This window comes from Notothenia rossii, assembly GCF_949606895.1.
Source record: "Notothenia rossii genome assembly, chromosome: 8".
Taxonomy (NCBI): domain Eukaryota; kingdom Metazoa; phylum Chordata; class Actinopteri; order Perciformes; family Nototheniidae; genus Notothenia; species Notothenia rossii.
This window is the reverse complement of record NC_136906.1, coordinates 29,806,196-29,820,277: the sequence shown is the minus strand read 5'-3', so window position 1 is coordinate 29,820,277 and position 14,082 is coordinate 29,806,196. Positions and strand designations below refer to the sequence as shown.

The 14,082-nt window shown below is 41.4% G+C and overlaps 1 protein-coding gene across 1 annotated transcript in view; it reads left to right on the top strand.

Annotated features, from left to right (window-relative positions):
* Window positions 1-14,082, top strand: part of nfatc2ip (nuclear factor of activated T cells 2 interacting protein) — a 28,544-nt gene that overhangs the window by 7,422 nt on the left and 7,040 nt on the right. The window contains exons 2-7 of the mRNA XM_079644919.1: window positions 7,313-7,411; window positions 8,233-8,293; window positions 8,384-8,504; window positions 9,249-9,323; window positions 9,721-9,922; window positions 10,154-10,298. Coding sequence (XP_079501045.1) covers window positions 7,313-7,411; window positions 8,233-8,293; window positions 8,384-8,504; window positions 9,249-9,323; window positions 9,721-9,922; window positions 10,154-10,298 — 703 coding nt within the window. The remainder of the gene's footprint in view (window positions 1-7,312; window positions 7,412-8,232; window positions 8,294-8,383; window positions 8,505-9,248; window positions 9,324-9,720; window positions 9,923-10,153; window positions 10,299-14,082) is intronic.

Below are 14,082 nucleotides of genomic sequence, written 5' to 3'. Positions count from 1 at the left end.
TGTGTGTGTGTGTGTGTGTGCGCGCGCGCTGGTGGTGACCGTTGCCGTGTGTGTGTGTTAGCAATAGCATTAGCAAGTGTTTGTGTGTGTGTATTTTCCCCATAAGGCAAGACCCGCCCAACTCTGTCTCTGATTGGCTTACCCTGAAATGTTACCCCGCGTTAACCAATCATCACTCCTCTCTGGTTACTTTCACTTTTCATGGTGCTGTGAGAGGACATAGCTGTATTCGCCTGTAAGTTACATCCGCAGGGAGATTCGGTTCAGTTCCATCACATAATGTAACTCAATAACGCACCCATTTAAATCACAGTAACTATAACGGCGTTACTTAATGGGAATAGGTAACTAGTAACGCTATTAGTTACCACAAAAAGTAGTTGCATTACAGTAACGCGTTAATGCGTAACTGCTATTAATACAACACATATTTAACATTTATCTATTTTGGGGTGCACATTTTGCTGTTTGCTGTCCTTATTTCTTTATGTTAAAAAAAAAAAGGCCAAGAAGTGGTTGACATTTTTTCGAATGGTTGCCAACGGCAACCTGGCAACCGTTACTGTTGAGCCCTGGTATATAAATATGTAATTTACAACAGCTGTAAGATGCTTGAAAAGCTTGAAAATGCTTGAAAAGTGCTTGAATTTGACTTTGGAAAAGGTGTAAGAACCCTGTAGTTTAAGTTTGTTAAATACACTATCAGTAAGATTTGTTGTGACAAGCTGTGGCTGACATGGAATCACTGCTAAATTTGATAAACTCACACAAACGTTTGGGCACTTCCTGTTAGTGTTGCACGGTGTACCGATACTTGAAAGGTACCGCGATACCCTGCCGTTAAAAACGGTACGATTCCTCCGTTTCATTAGTATCGGTACTTTAAGAATGACGGGGAAAAGTACTCCGGTGAGAAAGCGCCGTTTTAATAAGAGCCGTGTGTGTTCAGCGCTCTACTTCCACTCCCTGCACTGCAGCCGTGCCTGCAGTCCCTCCCCTCTCTCGTGCACGCGGCCATGCGCTAGCTGCCAGAGCATGTGAGAAAACTAAACGAGAAGCATGGCTGCAAGTGGGAGTGCAACTGCCGCTGCGCCTCGGCTTGTTGACAAAAAAGACGCCAGAAGCGAAATTTTGAAGTATTTGAGCTATATCTCTGACAGTGAGGGCAAGCCTACGGACACCACGAGGCCTGTCTGTGAGAAATGTTTTAGATCCCTGCAAACCAAGGGAGCCAACACATCAAACTTAGCTAAGCACCCGCCGACCGGCATCCAGAGCTGTTTAAAGAATTTAAAGACAGACAGGTTAGCGAATGTGATAGATAACTTAATTACATCATGCTCAAGCCCATGCCCTCAAATCTAAGTCAAATAAGTGTAATTTATTTTGTGACAAACGAACATTTTCGTAGTTTGACAAGGCAATTAATGGCAATTTTGATAACTGTCTAATATGGCTATCTTTTTAGCTAATTACTGTTACATGACATGTACATGTTAATACAATCTAAAAAAAATATATATTTTATTAAAAAAAAGTAGTTTGAGATGATGCTTAATTTGATTTAATATGAATTCTTGTCATTTATTTTGTTTATTGTTCTCATTGTTTAAAAGTTTGTGTTATGGTTATGGTTCTGGTGTGAAATAAAGCACAATAATTAAATCTAAGACTGTTTCCCTTTTTTTAAGAAAAGTATTGAAAAAGAATCGGAATCGCAATTCTTGACTTGGTATCGGTATTGAAACCAAAATGTTGGTATCGTGACAACACAACTTCCTGTTTCTAAGCTGATTCACCGCTCTTAATCTATTACCTATCAACACAGATATCGGCAAAGCTACAGGCAGGCAGGGCCCCGGTATGTCCTGGAAAGAGTTGAGAGTGCCATATGCCCTTGAGCCTGGACCCAGCACATATCAGATAGTTTGTTGCGTTTTGTACACACACATCCTTATCACGGTGATGAAGACGGGGGAGATGGTGCGCGTGCTTTGGTGATTTTGGTGGGCGTCGTTGAAGGGCGGGGGTAAAGGGCATGCTTTCTTGAAGGGGGGGGAGGTGGTTGACATTGGCAGGCTTTGGAGACCGCAGATGCCAGGGGGGGGGAGGTGGTTGACGTAGGCACGGTGATGAAGACGGGGGAGGTGGTGCTCGTCTCTGCTTCGGTGATTTTGATGGGAGTCATTGAGGAGCGGGGGTAAAGGACATGCTGCCAGCCCTGCGTATCGCCTTAGTTTGGTCATTGAACTCCAGGAAGGAATTTGTGCCAACCCTCTATATCTCCTTCATGTGTTCAGAGATCTCCAGGAGGGTGGGAGAGGGTGAAAGGGTGAACGGAGAGTAAAGAGAGCTGTGGGGTGAAGGAAGAGTATCCTCAGAGGTGATAGGGGGGGTGAAGGGCGGTGGAGACTCCTCCATTTGTCTCCCATTTTTTACAGTCTGATGTTCAGCCCCAATATACAAGATCTTCTCAGCAGAGTCAGAGACCCTATCCTTGGGAAAACAGAGTAATTTGGTGTTGTTCTTACTACAGACTTTTTACATCTCTTATGGCGCATTTCCACCGCAGGCCTCGCTCGGCCTCGCTCGGTTTGGTTAGGCCTTATTAGGCCCGGCTCAGTTTAATGCTGCTCTTCCATTACAGTTTAGGAGCTGGGGCAGTAACTATAGTAACGCAGTGTAGGCGGAGCCGTGACATCATCTTCAATGAGCACCCGTGAGCACCCCAGAAAAAACAACATCAGCCGTTAGCTGTTTGCACTCAAGCTCCTCATATCTGTTCAGAAACTAGACAAAAGTTAAACAAGTACAAACCACTGACTGTCTGTGTCATGGCGAATACAGTCACTGGTTTATTTACAGTGGGGCAAACAAGTATTTAGTCAGCCACCAATTGTGCAAGTTTTCCCACTTAAAAAGATGAGAGAGGCCTGTAATTTTCATCGTAGGTATACCTCAACTATGAGAGACAAAATGAGAAAAAGAAAATCCAGAAAATCACATTGTCTGATTTTTAAAGAATTTATTTGCAAATTATGGTGGAAAATAAGTATACCGTTAGATACCGTTATTAATCAGCTGTAAGTTTTAGTTTTTTTGAACATAGTCATTATAATTATTGTAAAAAATGGTATAAGAATGCAAACTTAAATTGATTATAGTCTGTTATCAATTCAGGTTATGGAACTAGTGTTGCTTGCATCCTATTTTAAAGGCATTTCTTTTCATACTAAAATGCAACAAAAAAAGGGTTTGAGTCTATTAATTGTCTTTTTATTGCATTTTGGCAGCAGATTCCTGTGTAGCTTCAGATCTGAGTTGTCTTATTAGTAAGCCTAATTTATACTTTTGTAGCAACACTATTTTTATATACATGTAATGGCAAAGAAAGGGTTCAGAGTCTTTTCTTTTTTTCCTGTGTCATATGTGGCAACACTGTTCAATGTTTCTTGAAAACATTACCCACTCTAGTATGTGACGTGTGAATAAACTCCGACTCTGTATCAACAACACTGTTGTTTAACTTCAGTTAAAGGGGACATATCATGCTATATTTGAACAATATATTGTAGGGCTATATAAAGTATATAAATATATATATTTTTTCAAAATACCAAACAGATCCTGCATTTTAGCCATGCCTCATTTCGCTCTATTTGCTCTTTCCAGCGCTGTTTTTGCAGGGGGCTGATTCTGTGAGCTGCAGCTGACCACGCCCCCCTGCAGGAGAGGGGAGCGTGCTTTGAGATCAGCTGCTGGGCTGTCAGAAGAGGGGGAGAAAAAGAGATCTCCGTCCTCCGTGTTTTATTCTTATAGAAGTAAGAAGAGAAGTAACGGGGCAGAAACCCTCCTTTTTACGCAGCGGTCCAGACATAGACATCAAACGGCGACACATATTCAGTGTGCAGTTCCTTTGGCATTAGGGCAGGGATATCTAGATACTTTCCAAGGTTTGACATAATGAATTGTGCTACTTTTACAGCAAGCAACGATGTTTTCAAATCTGTAATCAAAAAGCTCCTCAAAAACACTATCAAAGCAGTTCCTGCCGTTGCTACGTTAGTTCAAACAGTAACAACGGACTATTTTTCTTAGCGGATGCATGTCAATTTAAATCAATACGTACAACTATTTTTTAAATCAATAAAATCATTTTCTAAATCCATCAAAGCATTTCAATTAATATCGGGAGTCATATCGTTACTTTGTTGAGAATGTGGCCATGTAATAACCTTCATGCTGATCTAGATCCCTCCGCTTCACGTCGGGCTCCTGATCAGCCTGTCGGTGTTCTTTTCCCCATAATGACCGCGTCGCTGCACATTATCCCTTACATATGATTGTATAGAGTCATTATTCATTTGTTTTAAAGCAGGAGGCGCAAACGCTTGCCTCGGGGAGGGAGAAAAAGAGCCACAGCGGAGAATAAACAGAAGGGCAACCATAGCAACCATGCGCGGGAAGTCTTCTTCGCTGCTTTTGTGGCAGACTACAGCGCCACTTACAGGCCTAGGTGTAGAATTCACCACTAAGCGGAGCACCCCTTTTGTGACGTAGAAAATAATTCAAATCTGGATCAGTCTATATCAGATCCGTTACAGCCCCTTTTTTAGAGATTTGGGCATAGAGGAAAAGAGAGAGGGTTGTGTTTTCTGACACTTGGTGAGTTCCCTGACACACCGGGGACACATATTCATGTATAAAATATGTACAAGAGTGCATTTTGCATGATACTTGTATGTGTGTAGATTAGAAAGAGGTAAGATAAAGGATCTGCAGTATTTTATGAATGATTAATCGTACAAAGGTCAGTTTTATACAAGTAGAAGTGTGTATTTTCCTGGTTGTAGGCTGTCCGTAATGGCTACGCCTCTCTATTTGGACTGGTAGATCTCGGCAGACTGGCAACTTTAAAAGTACATCTCGATTCAAAAAAGGTTGGGCACCCCTGATGTACAGAGTCTTTCCACCACATCCAAAAGGTGATCTACAGGATTTAGATCTGGTGACTGTGGAGTAGGGGTGCACGATTTGGGGAAATAATGTAATTGCAATTTTTCTGACAGATATTGCAATTGCATTCGATTTGCGATATTTGTTTTTAAGCGACCCAACGGAAGTTTATTGTAAAATGCAGCCATATCTCCGGCTAGGAAGGTCTTCAACGTGCTCCTGTCTCTAGCACCCCCACAGCCAGAGCTACGAGTGAAAGAACTAATCTTAAACATTTAAAATCGATGAATCGTTCAGCCCTACTGTGGAGGCCATTTGGGTAAAGTGAACTCATTGTTATGTTCAAGAAACCAGTTGGAGATGATTTGAGCTTTGTGTGGCATGGCATGTTATCCTGCTCGAAGTAGCCATGAGAAGAAGACTACCATGTGGTTATAAAGGGATGGACATGGTCAGCAACAATACTCAGGTAGGCTGTGGCGTTTAAACGTTGCTCAATTGGTACCAAGGGGCCCAAAGTATGCCAAGAAAATATCCCCCTCACCATTACACCACCACCACCAGCCTGAACTGTTGATACAAGGCAGGATGGATCCATGCTCTCATGTTGTTCACGTGAAATTCAGACACTACCGTCCGAATGTCGCAGCAGAATACGAGACCCATCAGACCAGGCAACATTTGTCCAATCTTCTATTGTGCAATGTTGGTGAGCCTGTGTGAATTGTAGCCTCAGTTTCCTGTTCCTAGCTGACAGGAGTAGAACCTGGGGCCTCATTTATAACGTTGTGCGTAGGATTCACGTGGGAAGGTTGCTTACGTAGTAAGAAAAAAAAATAGGTACAGAAATTTTCCGACATTTTCCGATTCACAAAACATTGTGTACCGGTGAGGAAAGTGCGTACGGCACTTCCTATGAAGGGTTCCCTTTATAAATCACAATCGACTCGAAATGCGGTGCAGCTTTTGCGGGCTTCACGTAACGCCCATATTTGCCTATAAATAGTCAAAGAAACGCCCATTCATTCATTCATTTTGACTGACTGCTTGAAGAAGATCGCAGGAAATGACAACAGAACAGCTAAAAAAGACATCTCACACCGTGTCAGATTTTGGTTATTTTGGGGAGGTCGAGATAAATCATATTGTTTGGTGGATGCAGTTTGAACCAGAGTAGCGGCATGGAGGTCGGATCGTCACCAAAATAAATAAATAAGTGGTCCGAAAAAGGTTAATGACAAAAAAAATACACATAGCCTTTCTCAGGCAGTGTGTTTGTACCGGGGAAAGGAGCCACCCCCTTGATGAGAAACTGTAAGAAATGATCGGGGAATCCCTCCGGAGTGGAGTCATGACGACTGGATCTGAATTATGTTTTCGTATTTGGCGGTTTGTGTCCCAGCTGTCGATCAGCTGTGCGCATCTTCTCCACAGAAGCAACTCTATATCCACCAGTTAAAGGAAATACAACTAATGTGTTGCGTTATATTAGATGTACAATTGACCACATATGGTGTTCTTAGTTTCCATACCTCCTGTGTTTTATGAGCGACTTATCAAGTCTTAGCAAACGGCATAAAACACGATTAAACATGATAGTATATAAAACCATGCTCGTATACAAACTATAGAAATGCAAAACGGCGTCAGTTTAGACGTAATTCTGTCCTCCTGCTTACCGCATCATTTATGAGAAAACATTTCATAACATTAACACAACATATTCGAGGTGGTTTTAAATAACATATCTGTATTTATTTATTTCTCCAATTTATGTTTTTGTGTGCACTGAGGAGTCTCAAACAGGCGTTTGTTTAATCATTTTAAGATTGGCTTTGATCAATGTTTGAAAAATGAATTCTTCATATGATAAATGAGAGGTAACATTTTATTTATGGTATTATTTCCACATATTTCTCTCCATTCTTCCTTCTGCCAACGGTGTCGCAGTTTCTCTTCTCCCTTTTTTGTGCTTATTGCATATGCATGGGTTAGAGTTTGCGCGGAGGACCGCATGTTTTCCCGTGAAGTTAGTATTTTATAAATCGCAAACATTGCGTAGAAACTGGCGTACGCCATTTTTTGAGCGTATATCCCTTTTTATAAATGAGGCCCCAGGTCTTCTGCTGCTGTAGCCCCTCTGCTTCAAGGTTCCACGTGTTGTGGTTCAGAGGGTCTTCTGCATACCTTGGTTTCAACGAATGGTTATTTGAGTTACTGTTGCCTTTCTATCATCTTGGACCAGTCTAGCCATTCTCCTCTGACCTCTGGCATCAGCAAGGCATTTTCGCCCAGATATGTGTCGCTCACTGGATATTTCCATTTTTCCTATTGTCTCCGTCTGTCTGCTTTTTAGGTGTCTGACGAGGAGCAGGAGGCTGTGAATCCTCAGCCCAAACGCAGACGCATCCTCGACCCTTCAGCCATAATCTCGGTCCCCGTTTACACCAACCAGGTACACAGCAGCTGGTGGGCCATTCGGTATACAAGCCATTATAGATTAGAAATAAAAGGCCAACCAACAAGAGAAACAAATCACACATTTAAGTCAAATATAATTTGAAATTAAATATTTCTACTGAAAAATCCAATATTCTCTGATATTTAAGACAGAAAAGGTTGAAAGTTCAAGCATGTTCAAGCAGTCTGATGTTAAAGGAGTACATTTACACAAAGAAGTTAGACATTTACAGGAATAACTTTCTCTGACTTAAGTGATACATTTCACAATAAGCGCACAAATTGGTGTGCTGGAGTTGATGAATTGATGAGGTTTTGTTAACAGAAAAGAAATTGCAAACATTTCTTAAATGTACAATCCTACAAGAAGTCTGAGTTCTCCCAGAAAGCCTGAGGTCCTCACCAACCTCGAGTTCTTTTAAGTTGAGGTTAAAAATATTTATTTGTACTGCTGCTTACCCAGAAGTAATTCAACTTTGTTTTATCCTTACACTTCTTGCAGCATCATCCGTATTTACAATGTTGATTTTAAACTACCCTGTAACTCTTTTATGAATGGTCTTTTTGAATCTGTTATTCCATTGTGTTTATTTATTGTGTTTCTTTTGTTTTGCTTCTCTCTTAACTATTGTGTATTGGTTTTGATATAAAGCACTCTGAATTGCCCTTATGTCTGAACATTTGCTATATAAATATACTTACCTTAATAATAATCCCAAAGATACCTTGACTTTAATCTTGGAAATTCTTAGTTTTTTCCCTTTTTAAAACTTTATAATTATGTTTTTAATTACCTGACTTTGTCTTTTTAATCAGGTAAGCAACGGTTTGCAGCTGAAGCCAACAGCAGCTAGTTTCACTCAAAAGCAAATCTCAGGTAAATATTTGAACAAGATCTAAACCTAGTGTCTGGAAGGTGTTAATCTGGTGTTAATCTGTAAATGTGACTGTCTTCGTCTCTGGGCAGACGATGGGGCAGACGACAGTTTATGGTTTCAGTTTTCCCCTCCGATCAGCAGAACAACCGCCGTCTGCTACATTGACTCTGAGGAAGACGAAACAGAAGGGCTTCTGAAGAAAACACAACCGTAAGTAGTTAAACTAGTTTGATGTTGAATCTTTCTATTAGCCTATATAGCAGAACTCCTCCATCGCTACACCCCAGCCATAGCTTTAAGGTCTGCTGACCAGCTGCTGCTGGTAGTGCCCAAGACCAGGCTAAAAACCTGAGGTCACCGAGCCTTCGCAGCAGCTGGCCCCAGGCTCTGGAACACTCTGCCCCTCCATGTGAGGTCAGCCCAGACCCTAGGGGTTTTTAAATCTACACTAAAAACTCACTTCTTCTCCCTGGCCTTCTAGTCAGAGCGGAGCACAACTCATGACATTTCCCTGTGTTTTTTATATTCCTGTTGTAATTTATTGTCTTCTGTTTGCGATTGTAGTAATGTGTTATTTATTATTTGCATGTACAGCACTTTGGCTCGACCAAAAATCGTTTTTAAAATATGCTATATAAATAAAACCTGATTTGATTTATTAATGCGCTCCCTTTCCTGTCACTCAGGCCCAATTGCCCAAAATAACACTGCACAATATATTAAATATATATTATATATAAACATAAACATAAATGGCTCATACTAAAATCAATAAATCTGCATTTATACGTGTCATTTGTGGCTTCTACTTTAATAAGACTTCAAGCTTTTAAGATCAAATGTACATGTTCTCTTAATAATAATAATAATAATAATAATACATGACACTTATACAGCGCTTTTCTAAAAACTCAAAGACGCTTAACCTTACCTATCTTACCTTTTTTATTCCAGGGCCATCTTTAGCTCCCCGTCTCCTCCAGGGAGTCCGGAGGTGCTTCAGTCCAGACATGCCAAGAACATGATCAAGTGAGTCTGGATCCTGTGCTACCCAATACGTAGCTCTTCAGCTGATATCTCTAGTCACCCATCTCAATTCAGAATTGCGTCTGATTTATGTACCTTGCTATGCAACCTTGCTTCATCTAGTTTATGAAGGTTCAGAAATGACTTGTGACATCAACATTTTTTATCTCATAAATTCTGCATATATCTATGAAAAAAATCTTCATAAGTAGCACAGAGAGAAAGTTTTGTAAGCGGGACTTTCAGATTGGGAGGGTGGGGAGGGATCCGTATAACCAGGGGAATTGCAGATCTTGCTTTAAAATTGAATTGTGACATCTATAATAAATATAGCACAATTCATGTCACTCAAAGTGGTTTACACAAAATAAATAAAACCTTGTGTGTTTTTGATCGTCAGTAAGATCAACATAAAGCTGAGGGCGGCCAACACTTTAGAGTCCCCTGAACGTAGAAGACGGCATTTCATCGAGGAAGACGATGATATCATCTGCATAACCCCGAATTCTGGCCCTCAGAATTTTCCGTACAGCGAGTCGTTACGGGAAATCCCACTCAAGATCCGCTGCATGACACACGTACACAAGATCCCTGTGCTGTCGGTACGTATGCTTATTTTCCCTATTTTATTTATTTTTGAACTGTAAGCTTTATACTTTTTTTTCCTACTTCTTATTTTTCTATACATTTTTTCTTATTTCATTTTATTTTTATCAAGTTCCAAGATGGAGCAGCTGTTACGAAATTACAGTTCTGATAGTATGATATGAGCAGCAGTATGTTAAGATGTCGACCGTTACATTGTTTAACACAGGGTTTGTTTTTGTTTTAAGTCGACGCCTTTAAGTGACGTGCTGACTCGGCTATCCGTCATCCTAGACGCCCCTCCCCATCGCCTCATGCTGCTGAGAAAGGAAGAGGAGCTCCCAGCGAACTCCACCGTCGGCGAACTCGGCCTCGGCATCGCTGACATTATCGGTGGGTCACATGACATCACACATTAATTATTTCTTTAGTAGCAAAATTGATAAGCAAACATTAAATAAACAAAGTTAGTGAAAGTATCATATATTCATATTAAAACTTGAAGTTAAATAATTAAACAATTAGATGTATTCATTTAGTTGTATTTTCCCCTATTTTTTTTATCTGTTTCATTTTCTTTATAGTTGTCTTCTTCTTTAACCTTATTATTCTTCGATAAGGCACTCCTGTGACTCCATACCAGAGGTCGCGTTAACCGAATATATTCCGAATTCTTTTGAGAATGACGGAAAAATCTGAAAGCAGTCCGTCTCAGAACAGCGCCAAAGTTTCCCCGCAGCAGAGATCCGGTTTCACGGCATAACACCTAATATTTCACGAGGCCCCCCGCCCCCCCCCCTCGTTGACAGTTCACGAGCGTCGCCGCCTTTTTGCTTTTGAGCTCCTGAATATTTCGCTCTGCAGCTGGATGAGAGCACTGATGTAGCAAATGTTGCAGAATTGAACAGCTTTGATCAGGCAGAAGGCCCCAAATGTAGTGGCAACGCATGCATGCTCCATCGCAAAGCACTTGTACTAGGGCTGTGCATCTTCATTGGTCTCACGATTCGATTCCATTACGATTATCATATCTTCGATTCGGTTCGATATCTGCTCTATAACATCACACATCCTAAAAGTGCCAAACATCATTATGAGTGTGACAACAGGTAGCATTGAACTACCATGTGTATTATATCAAAATGTTTATTAAATTGAAATGAAATAAATAGTATAGGCCTGGCCTACCTATAGTGTAAAAAAAGGTAAATCCTCAAAAACAAAACATTCTGCAGTGCTGTAATCTACAACAATGTTTTCAAATAGCAGCACAGGGCACTTCCTGAATGTGCCAAACAACAAAAACATGACTCACTGCTCAGCATTTGGGAATGTGTCGGTTATTCTGCAAGAACACTAGTTGATCCACATGTTCTGGTTTGAGAGTGCTTCTTTTTGCAGTGACCACATCTCCTGCAGTGGAGAAAACTCGCTCTGCAGACACACTTGTGCCTGGGATACACAAGTATTGCTTTGACACCTGTGAGAGGAGGGGAAATGTGATCTCATAGACACGCCACCAGTTCAAAGGGTCCTCAGTCAGAGGGAGAGATGATGTTTTACAGTATCTCTCTATTTCCTCCTCAGCACTGGCATAGGGGGTCTTGGGTTCTGCTGTACCTTCAGTGTCAGTGAAAGACCGTCCCAGCAAACTCACGAGCAGTGATGATGATGAGGCCTTTCTTTTGGGAGCAGAAGGGCCGTCCGGTTTTTCTTCTTCCAGAGCTCCTGTTACCTCAGGCGCTTCAATCACTTCTGTCCTCCTGAGTGTCCTCTCATTCTATGTTTGAACAAAATAATAGAAAATAGCATTAAAATAGCATCTAGCACTTTCTCAGTCAATGCAACAGCTCACATCTATTCTATTCTTCACTCTTATAAAACATTTTCACTCATTGTAGCTACTATTATTAATATTGTAAAGTTGTTTTTATTTTATAAGTTTACATGAAACATGGTGAAATTACCTCCAAGGATGCAGCCTCCTCAGTCACTCTCTGTAGATCTCCAATCTCTCCTCCACTGTTAAAAAAGGCAGTCCCTTAAAACGGGGATCCAGGGCAGAGGCTGTATGAATGATCTTCTTTTCTGGCTCACCGTTGTACCTCTTCAGGAGATCTGTTTTGATGGCATTCTTCATCGGTGAGTCTCCAATGGTGCCTGTCATGTTCTGGAGGAGTTGTGCATTTATTGGAGCAATGAGAGACACTTTTGGATTGCTCTCTTCTGACATCAGAGTGGTTGCATCCTTCATAGGCTTTAAGGCACTCACAGCGTCCTCTGCATTTGAGACATCTGTTTCATTAAGAGTGCAGAGGTCTGACTGTCCTTTTCTCACCTCTGGAGATAGCAAGGTGGCACATATTGCAGGTTGTTGTTCCAAGAACCTCTCGACCATGTCGTATGCACTGTTCGACCTTGTGGCAACATCAGTTATCAGTTTATGATTTTTCAGGCCCAGACATTTCTGTTTCTCTTTCAGATAGTGGTTCGCTGTAGTGCTGCGCTGGAAGAATGTTGCAATCCGTCGGACTCGACCCAGAAGCCTGGAGAGGGTGGCCACTTTAAGCGCCCGCTGGGACGCAAGATTCAGTGTATGGGCGAAGCATTTCACATGAGGGACTTTTCCGAATTCAGCTGCAACGATCATATTAGACGCGTTGTCTGTCACCAGCACTACATCTTTGTCTGATAGCTGCCATTCTTCCACTACACGAGACGGTAGCTCCGCAACATGCGCACCTGTGTGAGACTCGTAAACAGCTCTAGTTTGCAGCACATGCGACAAAAACTGCCAGTCCTCGCTGATGTAATGTGCCGTTACTGTTAAATAAGACTCCGTTGCGACAGAAGTCCAGGCATCACATGTTATGGCAACTCTTTTAGCTTGGATCATTGACGCCATTACCTGGGCTTTGGTTCCGTTGTAGAGTGCAGGTATGACATTTTCTGTAAAGTGGCTACGTGATGGGAGCTTATACCACGGCTCCAGCGTCTTTAACAGGTGGCGAAAACCGGCGTTTTCCACGGCCGAATAAGGACGTAGGTACTTCGCTATGAAAGCTGACACCGACTGGGTGATTTTCTTCGCTTTCTCAGAGTTGGGCGGAAAAGTTGACAGCACCTCATAAATTCTTCGCTGGGCTGGGTCCGCTGTTTTCTTGGTGGCAGACGTTAGCTTCTCACAGTGAAAACGGCTAAGGTGGTTCCTCAAGTTAGTGGTATTTGCACCAAGGTATTTTATTTTTGTGTGACACACTTTACACACAGCGTGCGACTTGTCCAGTTCATTTTTCCCTTTTAGTTCATAAAACCCATAATGGGTCCAGATGTCTGCTTTCAGAACACTAGGAGCGTTTTTTATTATTTGCGCACTGTTTTCGCCTCCCTCCATTATTGCACTAGCTCGGTAACCCACAATGCAATGCTACGTTGCTACCGTGACGTTTAAAAAAAAAAAAAAAAAAACTTTATTGTCCAGCTGCTGCCGGAAAATCTACCACGTGATTAATCGGTTATCTTCCATCACTGCATCGATACCGAATCTTCCACGTCCGCATCGCAATGCATCGTAGAAACAATTATTTTCAACAACCCTAACTTTTACACATCATTAAAAAAAAAAAAGTTGCAACAGGGGGGTCCCCGCCAGAGGATAATGCTATATAGGGGTCCTTGGCATGGCAAAGTTTGGGGACCCCTGGTTTAGGGCACCAATATAATTGGAGCAGGGCTCACATTAGTGAACACTCTGCTCCAATTTCCTTCTTTAATTATTTCCTAACTATTTAGGGGTTAAAGAAACATCTTGCAATTACAACAATTAAATAATCTACAAAACACAAATGTCCTTATAATATATATATATATATATATATAATATATATAAAAAGCTGCAGGAAAGTTCAACCGGATATATTGGCATCTCTGCGGTATGGTCCGCATTTCGAAAAAACTACACACAGGCTATTGATTGGAAGAGAATATGGAATAACTTCACATATCCACATCACCAATTGATACAGTATAAGATACACAGATATTACCTGTCAACCAGGAAATGCTGTCAACTAAGGATGATTCCAAGCCCCATATGCCTTCTGTGTTACCAAGGGACTATTGGAACATGTTTTATGAATGCACTGCAGTTAGAAAGTTCTGGAAACAAGTGATTGAC